Genomic DNA, 25285 nt, shown 5'->3' on the forward strand with positions numbered 1-25285 from the left:
CAATGGAATACAGTATTCATTATACTTTCCCTCCATTCATTTGAATGTTTGTGTCTTAGATGATGAATTTGACAGAATATGAAAGCAAATATCAAAAACAAGAAGAAATGATTGATTAACATACCAGTTTTATTTATTCATTAAATATGTACCTGATGGTGACTCCACCTTCAGAATTGACAGATTTATTGCACAAATGACACATTGGGATTTATTTTTGAGAAACTACATGGAGGTTTAGGAAAATTAGTTTTGCAGTTTTGTAGTCAGAGGCACAAGCTTAGCCTGGGAGCAGTGCAGCACAATATGGAAAAAAAGGTCTAGAGCAGGAGGAATACATTGTCAGTATCAGCAGGTAGGGTTGGGGTGAGCTTCAATAATGGCCAGAACACTAAAAAGCCACAAGAACCAAAGAATGGACTTGTTCCAAATGTAAACAGCACTTCACTTGCAACTTTCTGCCTGTTGTCTATAGTGCAGATGAACAGGTGACTGTCCTAAATTATAAAATGAGCAACATGGAGTGACAACTTAAACTGTATGATTCTCCTCACCTCCCATGTTCTTGAGAAGTTGTTTAGGTCTAAGAAGGAAATCCAAAAGTAATCAAAAGTGAATTCAACAGAATCCGTGGCATTTTGATGATGTTGGATTCAGTGTTAGATCATATGCTTGTCTTGTATGGAAGCAAATAAGGGACATTAATATTTTGAGCTTGTGAAATGATGTCCACAAATAATTTCACAGCCTGCAGTTGTATGTCACCTTTTGTGTGCATTTGAAAAACAATTGCATGCATGTTTTTGAATGTGTGAACTTGTAAAAAAAAAAAAAAAAATCTCACAAATTCAAGTTTGTGAGTGTGTAACAAGGTTTTGCACCTGTAGAAATATTTTGTGCATGTTTGAAAAAGTTTTGTGCACACAGATATAATTTGCACATGTGTAAAAGTTAAGTTTACATATGTTACACATAGTTTTTCTTGCTGAAAAAATGTATATGTGTGATTAAAATTTGTGCAGGAATATTTTCAACATCAAGGTTTCACAAAGTCTGAGAGATGGACACACAAATTTCCTACTTTTGTGTGCGACACTGAAGTTACAAGCTACAAGTTACAAGACTGGATTTTGACCCTATTTTTACAGCTGAATCTGATTGGTCAAACGCAGAGTCAGTCTGTAACGGTAAACATTTAATGTGTTGTGTATTTAGCTTGCAGTTAGTTTGCTATTCATGTAAGGCAACACAGTTGTCCAAATGCATATTTTCAAGTTCAGGAAGGCTACTTTATGTACCCAGAATAGAACAGTAATGTAGCTTTCTGTCAGCAAATGTCTGCTAGCATTACAAAGTAGCAGCATCAATGCTGGCAAGTAACTTTTCAAGCTGAAGGCAAACCAAGAATCAAGACATGCATCGTAATTACGCTACAAATAGTTAGACATGAAAACTAACCCACTTCTTTGTATTTACAATTTTTGTATTTATAATTTTGTGGAAAAAAGGACAGTATAGGTCTAAATTTCAGGCCAGCTAAAAAGATCTATAGTTATGTTTACACCACCTAGCGGACGTAGTAATGCACTATGGTTTTCCAAAACTGTTACAAATCACAGTTAAAAAATAACAATGTTTTATGGTGTGTTCCATTTTTTTTTTGTGGAAGCATGACACTTGGAGGCGGAAAGCGAACGGTGGTCTCCTGCAGCAAAGTTCACTATCTATCTAGCCATCCACCCATCACGCCTCCTCCTAACAAGGCAAAAGTCATCTTATTAAGTCACCATATATGGATGTCATCTGAACTGTGTCACTTCCCCGGGGTATAATTACTACAGCTGCTACATGGCCTAAATGTAACTATAGGTCGTTTGTGCCAGCCTGAATTAGCCTGACCTATACTGTCATTTTTCTTGTGAGGACAGGCTGTTTAGGACAGTCTAGCTCCTGTGGGATTACGCTTGATTGTAAATTTGAATATAGTATCAGGTTTATATATGGCCTTGTTTACTAAGCTAAAGTTAGTGTTAACTATTAGCTTAGGTAAGGTTCATGGTAACAGTGAGCCAGTAAATTAGCAGGAAGTTAATTATATTTTCTGAGATGCGATTGTTTTGCATTTTAATCTTTTCTGTTTCTTGGCACAGGTAGAGCTGATGTTGAATTCATCCCTGTGGGTGCTTCCATGAGCCGATGGTCTGGTGGAAGTGTAAGCAGTGGACAGGAGCATAGCAGGGGCTGTGGAAAACGGTGCAGAGGGTGTCAATGATCCTGGTGCTAAGGATCCTCAGGGCTGCCAAATTTTGACTTCAGCTTGGAGTGAGATCTGTTCCACATCTAACCTCTTGAATGAAGTCAAGAAACAGCCACCTGCACTAGTCTAGATAAGTAAGATTGAGGGTGCTATGAAAACCAAGAATGCATTAAAAACATAATATAATTGGGTGGACAGGAAATTAATATTAGAAGAACCTCTATTTCATATTTGAAATTACATTTATAAAAACATTATATAGCCTAAAGTGGTAGTTAGTTACCTAAAAACCTATTGGGAATTGTGAGAAAGTTTCAGAGCGACAGAGACACAGAGCATCCTCGTAACCATGGTAACTCACTCTCCTGCCTGTGTGCACACAGCGCGAGAGAAGGAGAGACGCTGTGCTGCTGCTAGAAGAGCCACTGACTGAGATTACTCTGAGTAGCACTGCCAATACAACTTTTTTCAATGCAAGTGTTTCAATGTCAGTGTTTCCTTTTTCAGTTCAGGGTTTGTTTTCAATGCCAAATTTTATTTTCAGTGCCAAGTCACAATTCTAACCCCATAAACAACCAACTAAGTGGACTCAGTGATACATTTTCATGCCTCTTGCTGATCTGTGTCTACAATGGCTCCTGGTTGAGGCTGGTACAGCAGATCAACTGGCCTTCTGAATCAAAGTTGTGGCATCCAAGGCCCTGATAATACTAATTTTATTACCATGGTGATCTGAACTTTTGAGATGAAGCTGCAGTCTTTGGCCTCCTTTAGTAGCTGAAATATGAGAATGACAACTCATGTCTACTAGCAAATGGGTGTTATTATCAGGTCACACAAAACTTAGATATGTCCGCTGATACAGTGCTAATTCTCACAGATGTATTTGGCAACTACAGACAGAGTGTATTATTTACTTAATGACACAAGGGAGGACTGGATATTAATCTTATTAGAAAGAGCTTAGAAATAAAGCTTCAACATCATCAATGGCAGCACAACACATTATAGTCATACAATAACATCAACTGCTGATCCATTTGGGGATACAACTTGCTCAGGGCATGCTGAAGCAGAGCAACAGTATTTAATATGGCCAACCAATTGCTTTGCCTTCAGCTTGAAAAGTTCCTTGCCAGCATTGATGCTGCTACTTTGGTAATGCTAGCAGATATTTGCTAACAGAAAGCTACATTACTGTTCTACTCTGGGTACATGAAGCAGCCTTCCTGAACTTGAAAGTATGCATTTGAACAACTGTGTTGCCTTACAATAACAGTGAACTAACTACAAGGTAAATACACAACACATTAAATGTTTACCATCATTATTATTATTATCTACAGCATCCTCAAGTACAATTAAACCCACCTGGGTTGCGGGAGAGCCCACACTGTCGTCCATATTAAAATTCAGGACCAGCAGGGGAATGCACGCAATGGAACCATCTGTCCTCTGATTAAACAGACTGACTCTACGTTTAACCAGTCGGATTCAGCTGTAAGAACAGGGTCAAAATTCATGCTTGTAACTGTTGTTCAGTGTCACATACACAGGTAGGACGTTTGTGGGCATCTCTCATGTGACCTACCTACTGCACACAAAGAAGTTTGTGTGTCCATCTCTCACACTGTGTGAATGTGAAACCTCAATGTTAAAATATTCCTGCACAAATTTAAAAAAAATTACACATACACAAAATATTTCTACGACTACAAAAACTTTTTAAACATGCACACACTTGGTGATATACAACTGCAGGCTGTGAAATTATTTGTGAACATCATTTCATAAGCTCAAAATATTAATGACCATTATTTGCTTCCACAGTCTTGCCCCCTTGTGTGCTACAAAGCATAGAACAACTAGGTTGGAGTGAGCAGTTTATCATCACCTTTGAAGACCTCTGGATATCAGTTTCTAAAGTTTCAAACTATTGCCTCTCTCTCGCAGATTATAGATTGATAGAAAGCCTGAATGATTTACAAGTGACCACACAAGTTTAATGTGACTCTAACTCCTCTTACATGACTGCCATGTGGTCTAACGATCTACATGTGACCTCCATGAATCGGATAGCACTAAAAAGCCTTTTGGATGAGCAAGTCTAGTTGACTTACTGTAGCACTTCTTGATATCCTGTGACCTGGATGAATGTCTTCACAGACATGATAATTTACAGAGAAATTAATCAAGTCATAAAGTAAATTGACACTCTGCAGGTGAACATGTAGGAAGTAAAACCACATCAAACCTAAAGATGTGCGAGCTGGGACAGCATCCTTGTTGATCCAAAAGGAGACCCAGGACAAGACCACAATCATACTGCAGGGAATGTAGGTCTGGATGGTAAAGTAGCCCATTCTCCGACTCAGGTCAAAGAAGATCGTCAGAATTACATATTCCCCTGAAAATTTAACAAAACAGAAGATATAGAGATGGGGTAAAACATGAATAAGCCCAGAGGGAAAAGTGAGATGTTCAAAGAATTTAGGTAAGGCAGGGTAAAATAGAACACAATTTGGGATTTATTGTTATCAGTGCCAAATATAATCCCTTAAGAAACAGGAAACTGGAAACATGTAAGAGGATTTGGACACAGTCTCTCACCTGACTGGGTGTGTGCCACATCAGAGGTGTTCCTCAACCCTACAAAAGCAAACTGGTAGAGTCTCCAGTACCGCTGATCTGCCACCTCCACCGCTCGTCTCTGCCACCGGTACATGATCTCATTCTTAGGATAACCATCTACAGAAACCCCCCCCCAACACCGACACACACAAGATAAATTATCAGCCTTGCTGATGCCTATAATATCAAACAGGAAGCTCACATCTGTCAATCACAGGGGGACATTGCACCATGGCAAGGCAAAGGGGAGCATTCAAGATGGAACTGACCGGCCCAGTCTCATGAAATTTCTTCAAATGAGCATAATGTCTTCAAATGCAAATAACATACTCTGTGCACTACAGTATGTGGTAGGTAAACATGGGCTTTGATGGGCATTCCTATAATAGTCAGTAGTAGGGATTCTGTGCAGATGTAAGCTAGTGCTTACACCGAAGCTATGCACAGTGGAAATATACTCTACCTAAAGGTGTTCTTTGAGAAGGAAAGAAATCCCCTTTGGCATGAATACATTTGTAATGAAGTTTGTTTGCTGAGGTCATGGTATGTTATTTGACTTAAGCTTGTATTGCTTCTGAATTGGATTATTTTACACAACAAAGGCTCATGTTTGCAAGGTTTGCATATATTTCTCATGGAGATGTAGTGGAAAATATTTTTTTGGCCAACACATCATCATACCTAAACAACAAAGTATGTTAAAATTCTGTATTATCTTTTCTGTGTCTCCAGAATAACCAATATGATTGTTCTATGACTGTTCCACAACTAAAACCACTTGAGTAAAGTTTGGGAAAGGTTGCCTTAAGGGACCAGCGTGTAGGATTTAGGGGGATCTATTGGCAGAAATGGAATATAATATTAATAAGTATGATTTAATTAGTGTACAATCACCTGAAAATAAGAATAGTTGTGTTTTCATTACCTTAAAATGAGCCTTTTATATCTACATATGGAGCGGGTCCTCTTCCATGGAGCAAGCCCCCAGGAACAGCGCGAGGCTGTGACGCCAATTTGACATAGCAGCCAAAGCGTGTAATTACAATGTCACATGACGCTATTGGGCCCAAAAAGACTTTTCTCCATAGACTTATATTGTGAAAGAGATGTCCGTAAATCAGCGGATACATTTTTTAAGCATCACAACCCCCGCGAAATGACTCGTCTCACTATCAGAATTTGATTCATTCAGTCCGATAACATTTCGAAAGCCTAAAACAGCCACACAATTGAATTGTTTTATCCCCATTCAAGTTAGCCGGAGGGCTAAACCGGAAGTACTAGTGCGCTTGCTCTATAGGCCCAATGATCCTGGAAGATCTGGATAATGTTATACGCGGAAGTCAAACTTTTTTGGCTTCATGCGCCACTGAGCAACTTTCATAGGAATGAACAGGGCCCCGCCTCCAACGCTGTATCCAGTTCTCTTTATACGTCCATGCCATGGAGCCTGCCATGTTGCACCGCCGTGTTTCTACAGTAGCCCAGAACAGACAAACCAAACACTGGCTCCAGAGAGGCCTTCAAGTTTTTCCTGCTAGATGAAAATAAATCCTACACACTGATCCTTTAAGAGTTAAAATAAACCCATATTGACTGTTGGAGACATGATGTGGTCCAGAGTCTCTGATGCAGAAGTCACATGCTTTGACTTTTGATCACTCCTCTTCCTTTAAAGATTTTGCAGTGGTATACAAATGTCACATTGCTTCCAACATTGCTCCTGAGAAAGTATTAGTATCTATGTATGTTCATTTGAACAATTGACCAATGCTGTTGTGTTTCAGGTGAAGTCTCTTTAGTTGTTAAGCTATTTTTGTTGGCATAATTACCACTGTGCTCATTTGATGAAATTTTGTGTGACTGTAATGGTCCTCACATTTGTCCTCAACTCCATGGAATGGTCTTTGCATTTTTCACTGGTGTGTGGAAGATTGAGATCATGACAAGACACAAGAGGCTGAAGCACAATGCAAGAGACGAATGAAGGATGACACAGACAGCATGAATCAGACTAGGAGAGGTTGCATAATTCATTAAGTCTGCCAGAGAAGATGGGACTGGGTGACCTCCTCTCTCCGCTGGTGGAGAAGATGATAGATTGGTACAGGCTTAGAGAGGGCAGACTCAAGCAGATGGGCCTTTTGGCAGGAGAAGGAACAAGGCTTAGCCTCTATGCTAGCCCACACAGAAGCCCCTCTCGCAGGGCAAGTTACGGAAGTTGAAGTTGAGATGACAGGTTCAAAAATGGGAGGGGAAAACGTTTGACCACCTACAGCTTGAAAACTCCAGTGGACACGAGTGCTCATCCATTGGAAAGTTATGCAGCTTAAGGTAACACTCCGCATTAATAGTCAACCTGACAGAAACAGAATTGTGACAGAGAAAAAGCAAGTCTCAGCATTGTGTTTTTTCCCTCCCAAGTGTGACTGAACATAGTAAAGGTACTTCATGTTCTCTCTGTAATTACACCAACAAATGCGGAAAAAATGATGACAGTTAGATCATGCTTTGACAAATTGTGGCCATCTATAAGAGAACTACATGACAAAATACAGATGCACACACTAAAGCTGCACAAACAACAAAGATTTTTCAGGAGCTGATAGTTCAACAATAAAATTTCTACCACAAGGATTAGCAAACTGGCTGCATAACTGTCCTACCTCAGAGTGTACATCACTCTCCCATTGCTCCACAGCCTCAGGAGGCGGTTTGGAGTGGTGATCCAGTGGGCGTCTGATTTCCGGGAATTCCTGAAGAAAGTGTCCGGAATCCAGATTTTGCCTACCATGTTACTGTTGAGCATGAGCAGCTTCATCGAGCTGTTGAACTTCAGTCGGCTGTCATACCATGTCTGGGCAAAGAAGATGTCAATGGTGTATTCCTGCAACACAGTTACAAAAACCATGAAAATACAACCAATAGTTTAAAAAAGAACATTAAAGGACCAGTGTGTAGGATTTAGCGGCATCTAGAGGTGGGGTTGCAGATTGCAACCAACTGGATACCCCTCCCCCTCTTTCCTCCTCCTTCCCTTACCCTTCCGAGCATGTAGGAGAACCTACGGTGGCCGCAAAACTTGCGAAAAATGCAAAGGGCCCTCTCTAGAGGCAGTGTTTGGTTTGTTCATTCTGGGCTACTGTAGAAAAAAGGTGGTAAACCATGGTGGGCTCCATGGAAGAGGACCTGCTCCCTATGTAGATATAAAGGGTTCATTCTAAGGTAACGAAAACACAATGATTCATAGTTTCAGGTAATTATACACTAATTAAAACATACTTATGAATATTATATTCCATTTCTGTCAAATCCATTCCTCTGGATGTCACTAAATTCTACACACTGCACCTTTAATGTACAGGAAGACATATAAAGAGAGACAACCCACTTACTTACTCCAGGATTCCAAACACATCTCACAGTCATCATCAGCACATGAAATAAGTAGACCTTCAATTATTGGAAGGACTGCCATGAACATTTGAAATTTTGGACAGACATTAATTATCCCCAGAGGATGAATCCTGATGGCTTTGTTGACTTTTCAACTAACGCCACCATGACGTTCACAGTTTTGTTTTTTGAATGAAATGTTTCAACAGCTATTAGATGGATTTTCATAAAACTTGGTTCAGATATTCATGTTCCCCTCAGAATGAATTCTAATAACTTTGGTGATCATCAGGTCAAAATTTCAATTTGTCCAGTGAATTATTTTCACATCTGCATGAGGGATTAGCACATTTTATTCCCTGACTTGAGTCCTAATGACCTCAGTGATCGCCTGACCTTTAGCACCACCATCAGGTTGACATTTTTTTGAAATTGAAACGTCTCAACCACTATTAGTTGGATTGCCATAGAATTTAGAACAGACATTCATGTTCCTGCCAGGATGAATTGATATACTTTTTATTTTGTCCCATAAATTGTTATTTTGTCCTATACCTTGGTTTATCACGATACACCTGCAAAACTAATTAGAATCCCATGACAATTAATATATAAACACACAACTGAACAAATTAAAAACTGCATTCTCAAATCAAGGTCCACTTACTAACTATCCACTTACTAACTACTTCAACCACATCTCATAGTCATTTTTAGTGGATGGAGGTTGAAAGCTCTGGTAAACTGGTAATGCAGACCTTTAGTTAAAGAGTGACTCAACAGATTTTTGAAGGAGGAATGGGTTGAAAGGTATAAATCTTTCGAAACCCTGATCACACCCAACATGACAGCTGTGATGTAGGGTGGTACTATAGCGCAATGCTACATCACAGCTACACAGTTTGTTGAAAGAGGATGTTGTCACCATTAGTTGGAAGTGCAAGCAGCATTATGAGACTGTGTGCAGGTAAAGTACCATTGCAAAGGTTAAGAGTGAATTTTCACACTTATATAGTATTAACTATATAATATTCAATGTTGTATTCACAACAGTACAGACATTCATGGTCCCCATAGGATAAATCTAAATGGTGTCCTGCAACTGTACATTACTGTTACTCAAAAAACACAATCTGTACAAATACAATTTAATTGTTTTATACAACATTATACATAATTACAACATTAGCAAGGAGGGCTATCCTCCTATTATCCAATATATCATTATATCAGCAGAGACAAAGCAAAGAAGAATCAGAAGAGGCAGTCTCACCATGTTGATGGGGTCCACTGGTCCAATGCTGTTGACATACACAGCTGTTTCAATCACTGTCGGCCTCACTGAAACAACAGAAGACATAACGTACTGACACAGATAGCATTAACTAATTAACTAATTTATAGATGTTTGCCAGCAACGTTTGGACAGATTTTTTCATGCACTATGCCATCTGTCCTTATCAAGCTACATCACAAGTTAGCTACAATGAAGAATATCATCCCATAGCTATTGAATACTGATACATCCCCCATTTTGCCTAATAACATTCAAGACAGTGGTGTTGAGTGATTAAATGCATAAATCCAGAATTATCAGTAGACTGATTTTACTGCTACTGCTAGAAAAACATTATGTACAGATTTTCTTTTTTATTTCCAGTAGCAGGACAGTTTGGTGGTGGATTGGGTGAGGGCTCTCTTCTTGTCTTCATAAAAGTTGGTTGGGGTACCTGTTTTGTGAGGGGTGTAAGTGGGGAGTCCACTTCCCACATGTGACACCCTCCTGGTGAAACTAATTGCTGGGAGTTTAAAAAAAAACTGACAGACAACATCATGTATCAGGAGGGAGCGCACGTGACAAAGACATTTCAAACTGGGCAAAAACGCCAGAACACACAAAAATATAATGCATTACATTAACTGACAGGTTGGTGAAACAATAGTGTCAGTGCTGTCACTTTGTGCCCCAGCTCTAATCTCAATTACTTCAAGTACTTTAGAAGCTTTGCCCTATCTAACCCCTTTTACACAACAATCATGACAAGTTACTCATACACAATCATAATTCTGCTCTTCTACAGTCTAGCCAGTGCATGGTCTGTCTGCATGAACACTCTGAGAAGAGCCAGCAATTGGCAGTCAGAGCAACTAAAACTGACTATTCTAAGTAGCTTACTCTTAAAGGCAACACAGACATGAAGTCCTTTAAGTACTCAGAATCATGGAAAGCTGGAACATCTAAAGTTTCATGAAAACTTAGCAAAACAATATATTTTCTGATAAAAACTGAAAGAAGACTCTGAAAAGACTGACTAAACTGATAACACACCTCAGCACTATTTCATTGTTGTATCGCGTTTAAAATCTCAATGAAAATGTAACTAACCAAATACTGTATATTGTGGCTGTCAGGTGAAAAACTTTGATCTCTATCTTGGTGATATATATGTTGTGCTGTTGTATGTTTTGATTGTGGGGGACTACGGATGCAAATTAGCTTCGAGCTAACTCCGGTGCAGTGCATCTTTAATGTTTAAAACTGCCAACTGTCCCAATCAATAAATCAAATCAAATAAATATGTACATTCTTCTCAGATCCTTCAAGCATCCTTCTGCATGTGACTTTTGAAGTGCAGTAACCATACAAAACAATGGTAAATTCTAGTTTCTAGTGTAGTTTCAGTGATGTTAGTTACACAGAAATATAAAGTTTGCGAACATAAGCCATCATTAGAATCTGGTCAGTCTGCATCAAGTAAGGCTTTTTTTGCAGCAAAAATGGGGCACTGAGGTGAGCAACAGCTTTTTGGGTAAGAATTAAAGCTTCATTGTAAGAGGAAGTATGTTAAACAAGAAGATGCAAGGTTCACCCCAGACAGCGGCAGCAGTAGAAATTGTAATTTCCCAAATTTTTCCATGCAATGGCAACGCATTAACTCAAATTGCACAAGGCTGTTTTTAAACATCTATTGAACTCCCCCTATTTAATGTGAGCTGAGTGAACATCTAACAGAGTTACCACAAAACACATCCCCAGAGGATAAACTTCACTTGCCTCCAATGTCAGGTCGCAGTTTGTTGTCGTAGCCCTGCAGAAGTTTATTTAGGATCAAAGTCACATCGCTCTCATAGACCTTGGGTGATAAAACCCAGGTCTTATTTATGGGTACATCTTCATAATCCTCTTCTTCCTGTTTACTGGGTCCAAACGCTGCACTGTGGAGTAGCAAAAGAAAAGAAGAAAACACTGTAAGAAACAAAGAAATCTCATATAAAATGTGGGTGTATGTAGATGCCCTAAGATATAAATTCAAGAGTATTAATGCAGATGTGGAATGCCTTTGCAGTATGGTTTGAATTTTTTTTTTTTTTTTTTTGGTTTTGGCATGAAAAAGTTCAAATGTTGGTACAGTACATATTAGAATTGGTTGTCAAAACCCCAAAGACTGTTTCCTCCAAAGAATATTTCACCCAATTATATTAGTTTTAGGGTCAAAACCTCAAAACAGCATTTAAGGCTCCTGTATACTGAGATCAGATTTAGTGTGTTGTCTGCGATTTATCATGGAACAGCTTCATTGTCACCAGCACCTGCATTTAGGAAAAGACCACATATTCAGGAGATCACCCTTGCACTCACAAAGAAATAGTCTTTCTTGTTCTGCTTCACAATCCACTTTTATTATGTGAGGGCAAAAGTATTGCTCGAGAGTTCGTCTGTAATGATTCTCGTGACAACTTTGTTTGACTGCTTTGTTTTGGCTGAAAGATAAAACTGAATGCTTAAGGTCTCGGTATGCTTCAAACAAACTAGGTTTTAAATGCACAATATGTAATTTCTGCCGCTAGGGATCTCTCAATCAAAACAATAACAAAAGACGGAGTATGATGATGGTGTGAAGTAGCGTGGGATCATGGGTTGTTGTCTTAATTGTTAAACAACCAGCTTCTCCGGGATAGGATTACTCCACTGTTCATCGTTCAGGTTTTTACTGTCTCCTCCTCTCCAAAACACACAGATCCAGTGATTAAAACAGGTTATTATGTACAATGTGAAATCTAAGTGGTGGCGTTCATCATTTCCTCTACAGAATAGAGGTCTGTCCTTTCATGGCAGATGGTGAGGTTTAGTAGTCACTGTGAAGGAGATGATACCAGAAATAAATCCACTGAAATGACGCTTAACTCCAAAACAAAGACAACACAAACTCTGGCTGGTTTACCAAAAAAACTAAAGTCCCATTTGGACAAGACTGACATTACAAGGGGAGGCCGGGAATTAAATATTTTCTGTGCTCCTCTGTAATCTAATTTATCATTCCAGATGGACAAAGACAAAATCCTCCACAGGGAGGCGATGGAGAGTCGAAGGTGAGGCAAAGATACTGCGTGAAGTGAATTTGAGTAAAAAATTGTCCTTCTTCTCAGATCCATACCTCTGTGAAACCTTTACACATATGGAGGTACTTTACACATATGGAGGCAAGTAAATAAATTTGTGATTAAAATGCAAATCAAAAGTTTTGTTTGTGAATCCAAAAGTTTTGCTTGCTGTTGAGCTGAATCTCATGGGCGGGACCTACGCTGAAAGACGTAAGACACATCTCTATTGGCCAGTCTCGGTCAGAGTGACAGCTTGACAATATCCATATTTAGTAAGCGAGAGAGAGAGTTTTGTAGTCCATGGAGAGGACGGAGCAGGAGCGGAGAAGACAGAAAATCAGTGCACAGGTATGTTTACACATAACAATGTTATCTTTGAACTGGTGCATGTAGATTGCTTTTGTTTAATGATCTGTGATGTTATGCCTTGCGTCCACACTACTCCGGTGTTTTCAATCTCTTAAAACCTAGATTTTTGAAAGCACTACTGACCACATTTTAGTTTGAAAACTCTGGCACCGCTTTTTAGTCTGGACGAGTGGAAACAGAGACTTTTTAAAACGATGGCGCAACAGGCCCGGCTCTATGAGGGTACAAAAGCATGCATTGCACCCTCAGTTTAATATTTTACACCCTCAGTTGGAATCTGAATAATAAATGCCAAGCGCAGCATGATAGGTCTTAGGTGCACAGATTGTGTGGACTTCTCAATGTACACCTGCTATTTTGGTTCATGTGTGTACAGCAGCGCAACGTGCAAAAGGGCTGAGTGAAGGTGAATATAGATCAGCAGGTATGGTGATTATGAGATACTCTCTCAGCCAGTCACATTACTGCTCTCATAGCTCTGAAACAGCTGAGCCAATCACAGTTAAACATGATAACGATGGCTTAAAAAACAGAAAGCTTTTCTTCAGGAAATGTCTGGATGGTTCAGAGTGTCACGACATGAACATACATCACAAATCTACAGCTAAAGACAGATGGAGTTGTTTTTTCATCAGTTAGTTATTATTAAAAATGATATAAATGAAAAAGAAGAAAAAGAAATTGATTGGATGAAGCAGTTTATATGATTATATCAGAGTTCTAATAAGTGGGTGGAGTCTTTGGTTAGAAGGTAAAACTTGATTTTCATGGTACATGTATGCACATTGAATCATTTTCAACCTCATTTTTTTAGCAGTGCCTCTGAAAGAACAGGTACACTTCTGTTTCAATCCGTTCAGCTGCGACCACTAGCTGTGTAATGGCTTACAATCACTCACACTTTACATACGTAACTGCGACCTGAAGTGTACTTTTACACCTCAGCTCAATCTGTGGAGCTAAACTGATGAGATTCGGTTTCTACAGTTACCCACAACACCATTCTCTGCAAAGAACCATAAAGTCGTTCACATGTATCTTCAGAGAACCAACTTCACCCTAATGTGTGTAACTAAAGTGTAACAGCAGCACTGTGGCTGAACTCATCTAGTGTGACAGGGTCCAGGAATCAAAGCCAGACCTTTCTTGTTGTAAGAGCCACAGTTTAAAGAGTTCCAGCAATCATGTTGTGTATGGATTCCCCTCTTGGCCAATTTATATAATATCATTATAGGACTCTCCAAGGACAAAAACTAAATTTGCTTACACAGCATGTATTTGTTCTGTGCTTATTTCAGCAAAGAATATAAACACTAAATCAGCTTTCTCAGCAGTGAATTTCAGTATAGGACCTTTTCAGTCATCCTGCTCTTTCTACAAGTAATCAAAAAACACATTTTCAATCTAGGAAAAGCTTAAGGGCATCTCAAATGTGAGTGTAAGTCACATACAAAACACCCTCTGGATTTCAAGGAGAAGATTACTTTGTGGATCCCAGTGGAAAAAGGGAATTTTAAGGATGTAAGTTGGGAATGAAACAGCTGTAGGCAGTTTTATGTGTCTGTTTTCAGCTGCCCCACCATGCTGTGTCTATTACAGGCAGTTACACATGGCTGAACCCTCAGTCTGTGCCAAGGTGTGCCGCTGCTGTTCTCTGGTAATGAACATGGATCTGATACTGTAAAGAGACCTGAGGACTTGGCGTTCAGCCCAGGCTGGGAAATGACCCTTTCCTGCACGACTTTTACTACAAAGGATATGACCTAAACCATGGCACAATAACCCAGTGCAGCAGAAATGAACATCATCACTCTGTGCTATCACCTACATAAATAATACTGTACAAGGCTAACACTATACACACTGAATCATGTCTATTGACCTACTATGTAACTCATATACAAAAAATAGCAAGGCAAATTTTGGCTTTGAAACTTCTGAAACTTTATTCACCTCGATCGATAAATAAGCTTTAATAAATGTTCCTGCATAAGACATCCTGTTCTTCACTTTGGGTTAACCAGCTCCAGCAATTCTTTGACACTATCCAACACTCAAAAGTTGCCCAGTGGCACAACGTATCACAGCTGGGAAAGGTTCAGCTTTATGTCCTCTGACAGGAGCAACAACCTGGCAACAAACAATCCCACTCTTTTCTATTTCCTCCTAAAACAGAAGCACATAGTTGTTTCTGCTCCACTCAACTACACAAGAATTGCATCAAACAAAACAAAGACAAAAAATGAACTGCTTCATCATGCATCATTCCCAATCATAACTAAGTATGTACATTCATTCTCAATGTAAAAACTCCTTCAGCTCCTTCAGGACAGCTGCAAACAGGGGTGTGGTGGGGATGAAAATCAGGGGCTTTTGAGTAGAATGGATGTAGGAAACATCTTTCTATAGCCATTTTACCACACAATGACAAATTAGTCATGTAGTAACAGGTTAAAGTTCCTCCATAAGTGGTGATTTAATTTTCATTATTATTCCTTTTTTAGTAATATTTCATATTTGAGGCAACAATAGCATAATTAAGTCTCTCTCTCTCCTTATGGTGTGAAGCTGTCAATGGTTCTAACAGGTCTACAGTTTTGAGGTGGACTGTATCAAAAACACCTTGTGATACAATACAGTCCACTTTAACACTTCTACAGTACATTTTCAAACAAAACTAGGTCAAAACCTAGTATATGGCTGGACTTTTCATGGTCAATGTTCAAAATTGTGGACAATTTTTTTACAGGGATAGTCAGTGGTAGTGTCTATCATATGAATTCCTGGATATTAAATGTTCATCTGCAATTTCTGTAGTGGTCCCAGTAATATTTGTTGCTAAAGTGTACTGAAGTAGCATATCACATGACATGGTTAAGCTATATAAATATATATATATATATATATATATATATATATATACACACATATATGTGTGTGTGTGTGTGTGTGTGTGTATATATATATATAATCCCCCTGCTCTTTCATCTGTTTCCATCTATTTCTGTAAACATATGGTCTCATCCATATTTATTAATTTATGTTTTATTTAATCAGGCAGTCTCAATGAGATTAAGATCTCTTTTCCAAGAGAGACCAGAGAACAAGAAACATTCATAAGACAAGAACACAATCAGCAGACAGAAACAACACCACCACGCAATAAACAAGGAATTAGTAAAAAAAGTTACAAGAATCATAAAAAAACATCAGATAATAAAGCTTTAAAATCTCCAAGAGGAATGGAATGATTCAAGTTTGAGGGCATTTTGCAGATCATTCCATTTGAAACGTGCATAGTACCTCGTCAGTGGCTGGTCCAACAAAAACTGAATATTAATAAGTAAGGTAACTGGTATTTATTACAGTTCTTTTTGCATTATATTAACTCATTTTAATTATTGTATTTTTCACATTCCCCTCAGTCTATATCAGTATGAGTGTAAGATTACAATTTAAATTAGTGGCTTTTTCCTTCATTAAATCTTTTTGTAATGAAGGTATAGGGTCAGAACTGATCACACCAACTACATACTTTGAGTGGTTTGGTTAGTTAGCACAGTTAGCATATTAGAATTTCTGATGACACCAGAACAGAAAACTGAGCTTATTGACATTATCCTGTTAACTAAGTATTTTTAAATATTTAAACTTAATTTCTCTCAGCTTTCCAGCTCCACCTTTATCTTGTTTAGCTGTTACTCATGTAGAAGCAAGTCTGCAACAGTCTACTGCTGGCTGGGTCAGTGTTAAAACAATGTTAAAGATACTTAACAGTATCTTTAAAGGGGACCTATTATGCTCATTTCCAGCTCTTTATCTTATACATGTCATTTATGCAGCCCCTCAGTTCAACCTCTATCTCTTCAGAGGCAGTCTTAGCTCCTGTCTTGTTAAGGCCCCCTCCCTAAATAAAGGACTAAACTAAATAACTGGAGACTTTTATTGTGAAGAATTTACAGGAAATGAAACGTGTTCCTCACCGAATCAGCAGAGCTTCATGAGTCATGCTAAAAACTGGTCAACACAACAACATATGAAGATACTTGCAGCTCTTTGTTCAGTTTATCAGTTAGAAATAATGCAGGAAGGAATAGTACAAGCAGAAACAGCCACAGTGATGATGATGTATGATAAAGAGCTGCAGACGACCAGCACACTTCCAACAGATAAACTATTTATTTTACTTTGCTCTGCTGTGTAATGGAAAAACACTCACAGCCTGCCAGCTCAACTCCAATCATGGCTTGGCATTACTACCCCCAAAACAATAGAAAAATGCTGTAATGTTAGTGGAGCCAAGCAGTGAACTCATGCATTGTGCATGGAGCAGATGACCATATAAAGAAATCATGAGCTGATGTCAGCTTGGGCTGAAAGTAGAAAAAACTGTTGGAAACTGAGTGTTCAGAGCAGTCTGAAGCTGCTGCTTTTTGCTCACAGGGATTATTGCTACATATGTTTACTCATTATTTGACACTTTGGCCACTTTTAACATGAACATCTGACATTGTAACATTATATATATATGACTGAAAATAAGGAAAAGCATAATGCTTCCCATTTAGCATTGTTGACCAGACCTAGCCAGGTCACTGAATGCGATTAGCTCGGGGAGAGAGATGAAAGAGGGAGCTGACAGCCACATTGAGCTAGTGAGCTGGTACACTTTACTTTAACTGGTATAAAGTATGGCAAAAACTACATAAATAAGATCTAAGATGTAATAAAACTGAATTATCTTTTAATTTGTCTTGTGTTTTTAAAGATTCAACAGGCATTTACGTGTGCGAGAGTAATTTCAAGTAGGCTCTACACTAGATGCTTATCAATTATCCCTGATTCCATTCTACACCTGACAATAGTTCTCTGATTGATCCTGTTTTTCTCAGGTTTAGTTTATGAAAACTGAGCAGCTAATGTAGTCTGCAGCCAACTCAGTATGAGAGCTTCCATTGTGTTGTCTTTGTGTCTCTATTGTGTTTATGGCTTTTGTTATCTTGATTGTACAGCACTTTGGTCAACTGTTGTTTTTTAAATGTGCTTTATAAATAAATTTGAGTTGAGTTGAGTTGAGTTGAGCCAAAAAAGCCCAAATTTCAGCAAAGAGGGTGGAAGAACACGCAAGCAGCAACCTCCACAGCTGACTACATAGGCTGACATTCAAATGTGGAAAACACTGTCCGTATTTGCAGCTAGATGTTGGTAATTTCCTCATTCAGTTCATTACAGTCAGACTTGTCATCTGGTAGTCGTTAGAAGCAATGCAGCTGAACACTCAGGCTCTGCCTTCAGCACTGAGCTGTAGTAAGTGCTGCTTGAGTTCAGCTCAAGTTTAAAGTCACAAAGTGAAAAGTGGTGAGCCACTGAGTCTCCTTGCTTTGATTCTGAATGTTGATTCAACTGGAGCCTTAGAGACTGTTAGTGATGATTCACTGATTCTGCACCAGTTCAGACTGTCTCAGCATGTTCTTCTCTAGGGGCCTCTCTCCACTGTCTGTTCTCATCTGTTCCAGCGGCTGCTCGGCAAGCATAGTCTCTCCTGCCACCTATGATCACCAAGTTACAGGACCGAAGTTCTCCTGAGCTTGTGGTGTCAAGAAACACTGGCAGCTGTCTGTTCACTAACTACTTACTGCTTTATATTAATAATCATGCAGAATCCCTCAACAAGACAGGTATGGGGCTACTACTTGTTTCAGTGCCAATACAACTTTTTCCAATACAAGTGTTTCAATGCCATTGTTTCCTTTTTCAGTTCAGGTTTTGTTTCCAATGCCAAATTTTATGTTTTATGCCCAAATTTAACTGTCTCTGTTGTAGCCCCATACGTTTCTCTCGTCAAAATGTAGTTTACTATTTTCATTAACACTCTTACTTTGAGCATTTAGCCTACTTTATTTTTAATAAATCAAATTACTAAACTAACTGACTCACAGCAAACTTGGTGCAGTGAAGTATTTCAGAAAAGTACTGGTTGGTCTTTGGGGCTGAAGGTTAAATATAATGAATCTGCATGTAAAGTCTGCTGTGCACACTGTACATGATTTGTTACTTCAGTGTAATCGTTATCTATTCTTTCATTGCCTCAAATAGCTTTAAGGAGTTGTGTTTTCTTTTTGTGAACTACATGACGTCACCAGAATCACTTTCATTTTACAGGAGAACAATCTGTCACATGAAAAAATTTGAAAATTCTTTAAATTTTGAGGGATACACTACCAATTTACATGTCAAAGTGTCATGTCAGTTTACAGTGTCCTCTGTATGGCTTACTCAAGTCTAAGACAATAACCTTGATGATGTCATACTGATGTCATCAGCTTGAGACACTCATTTATGAGTTACAAACATGGATGTATAAAGAGAACTGGATACAGCATTGGAGGCGGGGCCCCATTCATTCCTATCAAAGTTGCTCAGTGGCGCATGAAGCCAAAAAAGTTCAACTTCCGGGTATACAATTACTCGGATCTTCTGGGATCATTGCACCCATAGAGCAAACACACTAGTGACTTTCGCCAGCCGAGCCGGCTACTTCCAGTTTAGCCCTCTGGCTAGCTTGAATGGGGATAAAACAATTCAATCATGCGGCTCTTCTAGACAGTCGAAATGTGACCGAACGGATCAAATTCTAATAGTGAGACGAGTCATTTCAAGTTGTGATGCTAAAAAAAAAAATTATCCGCTGATTTACAGACATCTCCTTCACGATATAAATCTATGGGGAAAAAGTCCTTTTGGCCCAATGACATCAGATGATACACGATTTGTCAAATTGTCTTCACAGCCCGGCGCTGCTCCTGTTGGGCTTGGTTACAGACCTGTGACAGGATTTTGAAAGGTGTAGGCAGTCAGTTATCAGAAGGAGGGGTTCTAAAAAAGAAGGTATTAAGATGCATCATGGGAAATGTAGGATCCATTATAAATATAAGATGAGTATAACCAATAGGGACACACAAGAACTTAAATTTAAAGGCCTTGTTAAAATAATTCTGCCATTCCCTTTAAGAATATTATACAGATCTATAATTGGCAAATTTAATTAACTTTTTAATTTTTTTTTCTTTTAGTTTTATTGCCTACTCCACTAATTATTTAACACTGTAAAAGTCTATAACCATTATGGAGGCACACTGCAGGCCAGATCTTACTTTCATGGTGATGGGTGCAATAGGTGTCCTAACAGAGGGTGTTTGAACATGAATATGCAACATGACGTGTTGAATAAAGAAAGTGTCTGCTCAGTAGTAGGTCTACTGTAGGCCTGTCCTCACCAGGACACAATCCACACCTGTGTGTGCAGCTGACAGATAGAGGTAATTGAAGATCTGTGTCCTCCAAGGAACAAAATCATCCATCATCCCATAGACCACATGACATTCTACTGCTGTACTGACATGACGGTTTAACCCCCCTTTCAACTACGAAAACTCGAAATAAAGCCACCCTGTTTTTGCGTCTATAAAACACAATCAGCGGGGCGCAGAAAGGAAAAATGCAGACATATTGCTCAAGGTTACTTAATTTCAGGAACATTTCCCGACGAAGCAAGGAAACGTTCCTCTCCAAAGATTTTCCTCCCAGGCCCCAGCTCACACACTGACCCACTGATTGCTACTGTGATCACAGGTAGAATACAAGATGCGGAACGCAGCGATTCCTGTCGAGGGCAAAGACATGAGCCTGAAGGAGGCGGCAACATCTGCAGCCATTTACCCTGACAAACCTTCCTCCTGTCTACATGATGGAGACCCGCTTCCTCACATCAGTACACACTTACCAGAGTCCGAGGAGAGCGAAGAGCAGCCAGGGGTTCATGGCTTTGTCCTGCACAGCCCTGACAAACAGCCGCTTCATTCTGCTCCACAGCTGGGAAACGACCCTGTCCACGGAAACCAAGAGGAAATCGGAGTTTTCTGTCGTCAGGTCGCCTCTAAACGCAGCAGATGAGGGTTAAATGTAGCCACGACACGATGTGAGAGATGCGTCCATGGTGTGTGTGGAGGGGGAGGATGGAGCAGAGAGAGTGAAGCTGCTGCCGGGGACCGCTGACTCTGCTCTTCAGTCCATCCGCAGTGCCGCTAACAGGCTGCTGCTCTCACACACGCCGCTCTAACACTATCGCTGACAGTCTGCACCTGCTTTTTCATAATGACTGAGCTGATGGTTATTTGCTTGTCTATTATTGTCTTGGGTGTTTTTTTTTAAATTCCAGGTAAATTAACAGATGCTCCTTATGCAGATGCGTCCCGCTTCACATTCAGGGTTTAATCCATTTGCAGTGCTGGAGCTGCCATGTGGACCCATGCATGCAGTTTGCAGCTACAGGCTGTCAGCCACTGAGCATCTTCAGCAGTTAACTTGGGGTAGGCCTCTCAATATCTTGCTCAAGGGCACCTTGACTAAATTGTTGGAGGGATTAATGCTCGCACACCTACTCCAAAACCAAAATTTTAATCCAAAGACACAACGTTTAGTTTCAAGTCGGATCTCAAATCAATCAACAATTATTCAAACATTCAAAAAAGGTACATCACAAAGAGTAGAAGCACAAAAATGATACATCAACAATATGCATCAAACATATCAATAAATTATTGAAGCTCATTTCCGCCACTGTGATGGAAAAAAAGATCCTGTAAGTCATTATAATGAGAAACTATCTCAAAATAATGACTTAGTATCTCAAAATAATGACTTAGTATCTCATCATAATGACTTAGTATCAGTAAGTGGCATTACATCTGTAGATGGCGTTGTTCAGTCATTTTCAAGCTAATTCTTGAACTGAAAAACATATAGGGGGAAGACGAAATTAGAATGAATCATAGAATGAAATGGTCTTTAATTGATTTACAATCCTAAATTTTGATTATTTTAACTGTAGCATTTTTTTCTTATTGTCCTTACTCTTGGTAATCAAAATTTAGGATTGTAAATCAATTAAAGACCATTTTATTCTAAGCACAAACAGTGAGTTTTTTATGAACATTTATTTTGTACAAATTTTTAAAAAATTATTTGTTTTCAGAAAGAAAAAAAAACATGTTTAATACCAACATGCTGATCAGTTACATCGCTATCTCTGTCTCTCTCCTCTGCTCCGCTGTTACGTCTATTCACAGGTCTCAATGAGGGGAGTCACATCCATCTGCTACATGACGCACATTTCCTAATTTGGACATCACTCCTTGAGTTGGGGGTGTTCCCCAGAGATAAAGCTGTGCTACTGACACACATGAAGTGCTCCCAAGGGACTCTCCATAACCTGTTGTTCCCCTTCTCCTTTCCACAAAGTTAGGTTGTAAAAATAGGCAATAAATGAAAAGTGCCAAGCAAGAATCACCTTTGAAGCTCTTCTCTACACATTACATGCTGTGCTGTCTCTATGTAATGGGTGTGTAAATAAGTAGAGGCCTGTTTGCATATTTGCAGTTGACTTGCTTTTAGCTCAGTAGTCAGCGCAGTTGTCTATGATCTGGGAGACTGAGTTCGAGACCCAGTGTGGGGACCTTCTTCGTAAGATATTTTATTCATAAACACTTAGTGTAACACTTAAATTTTCTAAAATTAAAAGTGTAATAAAAACAAAAACAAGATTATAAAAGCATCTTTCCACTTTTATTTGAAAACAAATACAAATATAAATAATTTTGCTGCCTCAACAAATATACATACAAATACAAGTACTGGGCTCTCTGCACATCCCTAATACATACAACATGCATGAGGAATTGCAATAGTGGAGCTTAACTCTCTGAACATCCTCAATTCATTCTCTATAGTAGTCCTTATCACTACGGATGTAATCCCATGTCCGACTGCAGTGAGGCAGAGTGGCACTGTTGGTATTTCTGCTCACTGTCTCCATGTGCAGAAGAAGAAGCAAATCAGCATTGTGTATGAGGTATTTTTATATATTTCTTGAGAACTGCTCATCCAAACAACTTCACACTCAACACTGCACTTCCTTGGGTCCTCAACAATACGTCCGCCAACTGTGAACTTGATCAGATGAACAGCTGTTGAGATATGTGAAGGACACACATACATACAGACATACAGACAGAGATTCCTTCCTTTAGTAGCTTGGGAGTGGGATTCATTCTTTCAAACATTTAGACCTGATGAAAATCCGACTTGGATGGAAATGTGTATTTGAATTAAAATTGCAGCTTTGGAGTAAGTGTAAGCGTTACTGTTTTTTAATATCTATGCCTAAATGATGTGCATATAATTCAATGAAGGGATGAATGCCCCAAATAGTCAGCCCAATAATTCAATCCAAAATTGTCTAATACAAATGCTCTAATCTGTGTTAGCGGACAACCAGGTTGGAATTATTCATAGTTTCATTTCAAGAGAGATTTAACATAGAAACATTATCTTAAGCAGTGATCCCCTGTCCGTTTAATCCTCAGTCAAATAAAGTTCTATTTACTGTTCAGACCAACCTGTTGGGTATTATTTGACCAAGAGTAAAGCACACACAGTACTTGTACACCTGGCAGGTAAAGATTAAATGAATGTGCGGGCTAGAAGTAGCATCTGTGGCAACTTACTTCTGAATATACTGTAAGCCTAGTTTAAGATAGAGTATGTGTATTATATAAATGGGTTTTTAATGAGCAGATTCCATCTCACAAAATACCAGTTTCACAGGAAAGAAAAATTTTGACAAGTTGTAGCCTAATAACATTATTAGGCTAAAACCCTGGAAATTGGCTCTATCACTCATCACCATCATTGTTGGAAGCTAGAAGCGTAAAAATCCAAATTGGGACTAAGAGGGGGATGACTGGGTGAAGCTGATGTGGGATAATCAAACAGCATCCACCACAGCTCACTGATAGGTGGAGACTCCTGTCAATCAAACAAACACACACCAACACTTAAAGCTTAATATAACCTCTTTTTATGGACATCAACAAACACATTAGATTAAATCTAATTAACTATTGAGACCTAAACTTCCTGTGGGAAAAATATAGTTGCTAGGCAACTGTATCAACTAATTGTTCATGACTGAATAGCATGAAGAAGATGATATGAGAGAAATCAATTTCAAGAAATCTCACTCATTTTTATCTTTTCATCAAAGCTGTAGCATCAGCATTTCTATTGAAAGACCACACTGGACTACATTTTCTTTCCAATTTTCATTCAATAAAGATTCAGGTCCGTGTTTGGCTAATATACAGACAGTACTGTATCATTTTGGTGCAGTATATTTGCTCAGTGTATTACTAATTCCTCCTCTATACAGTAGGACAAGTTCTTGCCACAATACGTTGATTGTTATTCATCTTGATAAGCTGTTTGCTTTAAAACTGCATTTACAGCAGTTGTTTAAAGGATCAATCTGGTGTTATAAAAGTGTGAGTGCTTTCAGCAATCACACATTGTTCTTCTCATTCATTGTTCTTCTCATTCTTATTTCGTCTTCCATACGTTTTTTGCTGCGTTTCAACTGCTGCATACTTTGTGCTATATGTGTGCTTGTATTTTTCTGAAATGTAACATGTTTCAGTGATTTTATATAATTTTAAAAATACAGCAATTAAAAAAATAATGAAGCCTTGAACCAGGTATGAACGGGCCTGTAGCACAGGAGCCGCTCCCTGGACCTGAGCCTGCTCTCACTATGTACAAGTACAGATGAACTACATGACCACGTTTGAATGGGCACAAGTCAGGCACAGCCTGCGCTCGTCATCACATTATAGATCCAAAGGTTGTGAGTTCAAGCCCTGCTTAGGGCAGAACTCAGTAGAGATGAAGGAGTCCAGGTGATGTCAATCTGCTTGCTGAGCTGAACTGTTTTTTTTGTCAATTTCATGCAACTGACAGGCTAAATACCAGAATCTGGCCTGACATTGGTGTGTGACATGTTAGCTCAGTGCATAGCATGTCTGTCTTACAAGCATGAGGGTGTAGGTTAGATTCTACCCATTGCTGATTTTAATCTTGGTAGATTTTTCAATAGTGTTCAACTTCCAGTTATGCAATCTTAATTCGCTTTCAGCAATCACACGCAATTTCTACAGAAATTGCATGTTCTAGTTATTCTTATTCTTCTGTACGTTTTTTGGAAGCTTTCAACTCCTCTATACTTTGAGCGACAGAAACCCATGAACTCATGAATGGTAAGTCCTATTAAAAAAATATTTGGTCAGCATGTTCCTTGGATGATGCTGATTAGACTGATATAGGCCACGCCCATTTGCGCCTGAAATTTTTTCCGCC

General features: G+C 39.0%; 1 protein-coding gene across 1 annotated transcript in view; it reads right to left on the reverse strand.

Moving 5' to 3' along the window:
* The window catches only part of gabrg1 (gamma-aminobutyric acid type A receptor subunit gamma1), a 30256-nt gene extending 8695 nt beyond the window's left edge, over positions 1-21561 (reverse strand). The window contains exons 1-7 of the mRNA XM_067614583.1: positions 20820-21561; positions 11340-11500; positions 9558-9625; positions 7555-7775; positions 7165-7247; positions 4868-5005; positions 4512-4664 (exon numbers count right to left, since the gene is read on the reverse strand). Coding sequence (XP_067470684.1) covers positions 4512-4664; positions 4868-5005; positions 7165-7247; positions 7555-7775; positions 9558-9625; positions 11340-11500; positions 20820-20896 — 901 coding nt within the window. The 5' untranslated portion in view covers positions 20897-21561. The remainder of the gene's footprint in view (positions 1-4511; positions 4665-4867; positions 5006-7164; positions 7248-7554; positions 7776-9557; positions 9626-11339; positions 11501-20819) is intronic.
* Between the last annotated feature and the right edge of the window lie 3724 nt (positions 21562-25285).

Source organism: Thunnus thynnus, chromosome 16, assembly GCF_963924715.1.
Source record: "Thunnus thynnus chromosome 16, fThuThy2.1, whole genome shotgun sequence".
NCBI lineage: Eukaryota > Metazoa > Chordata > Actinopteri > Scombriformes > Scombridae > Thunnus > Thunnus thynnus.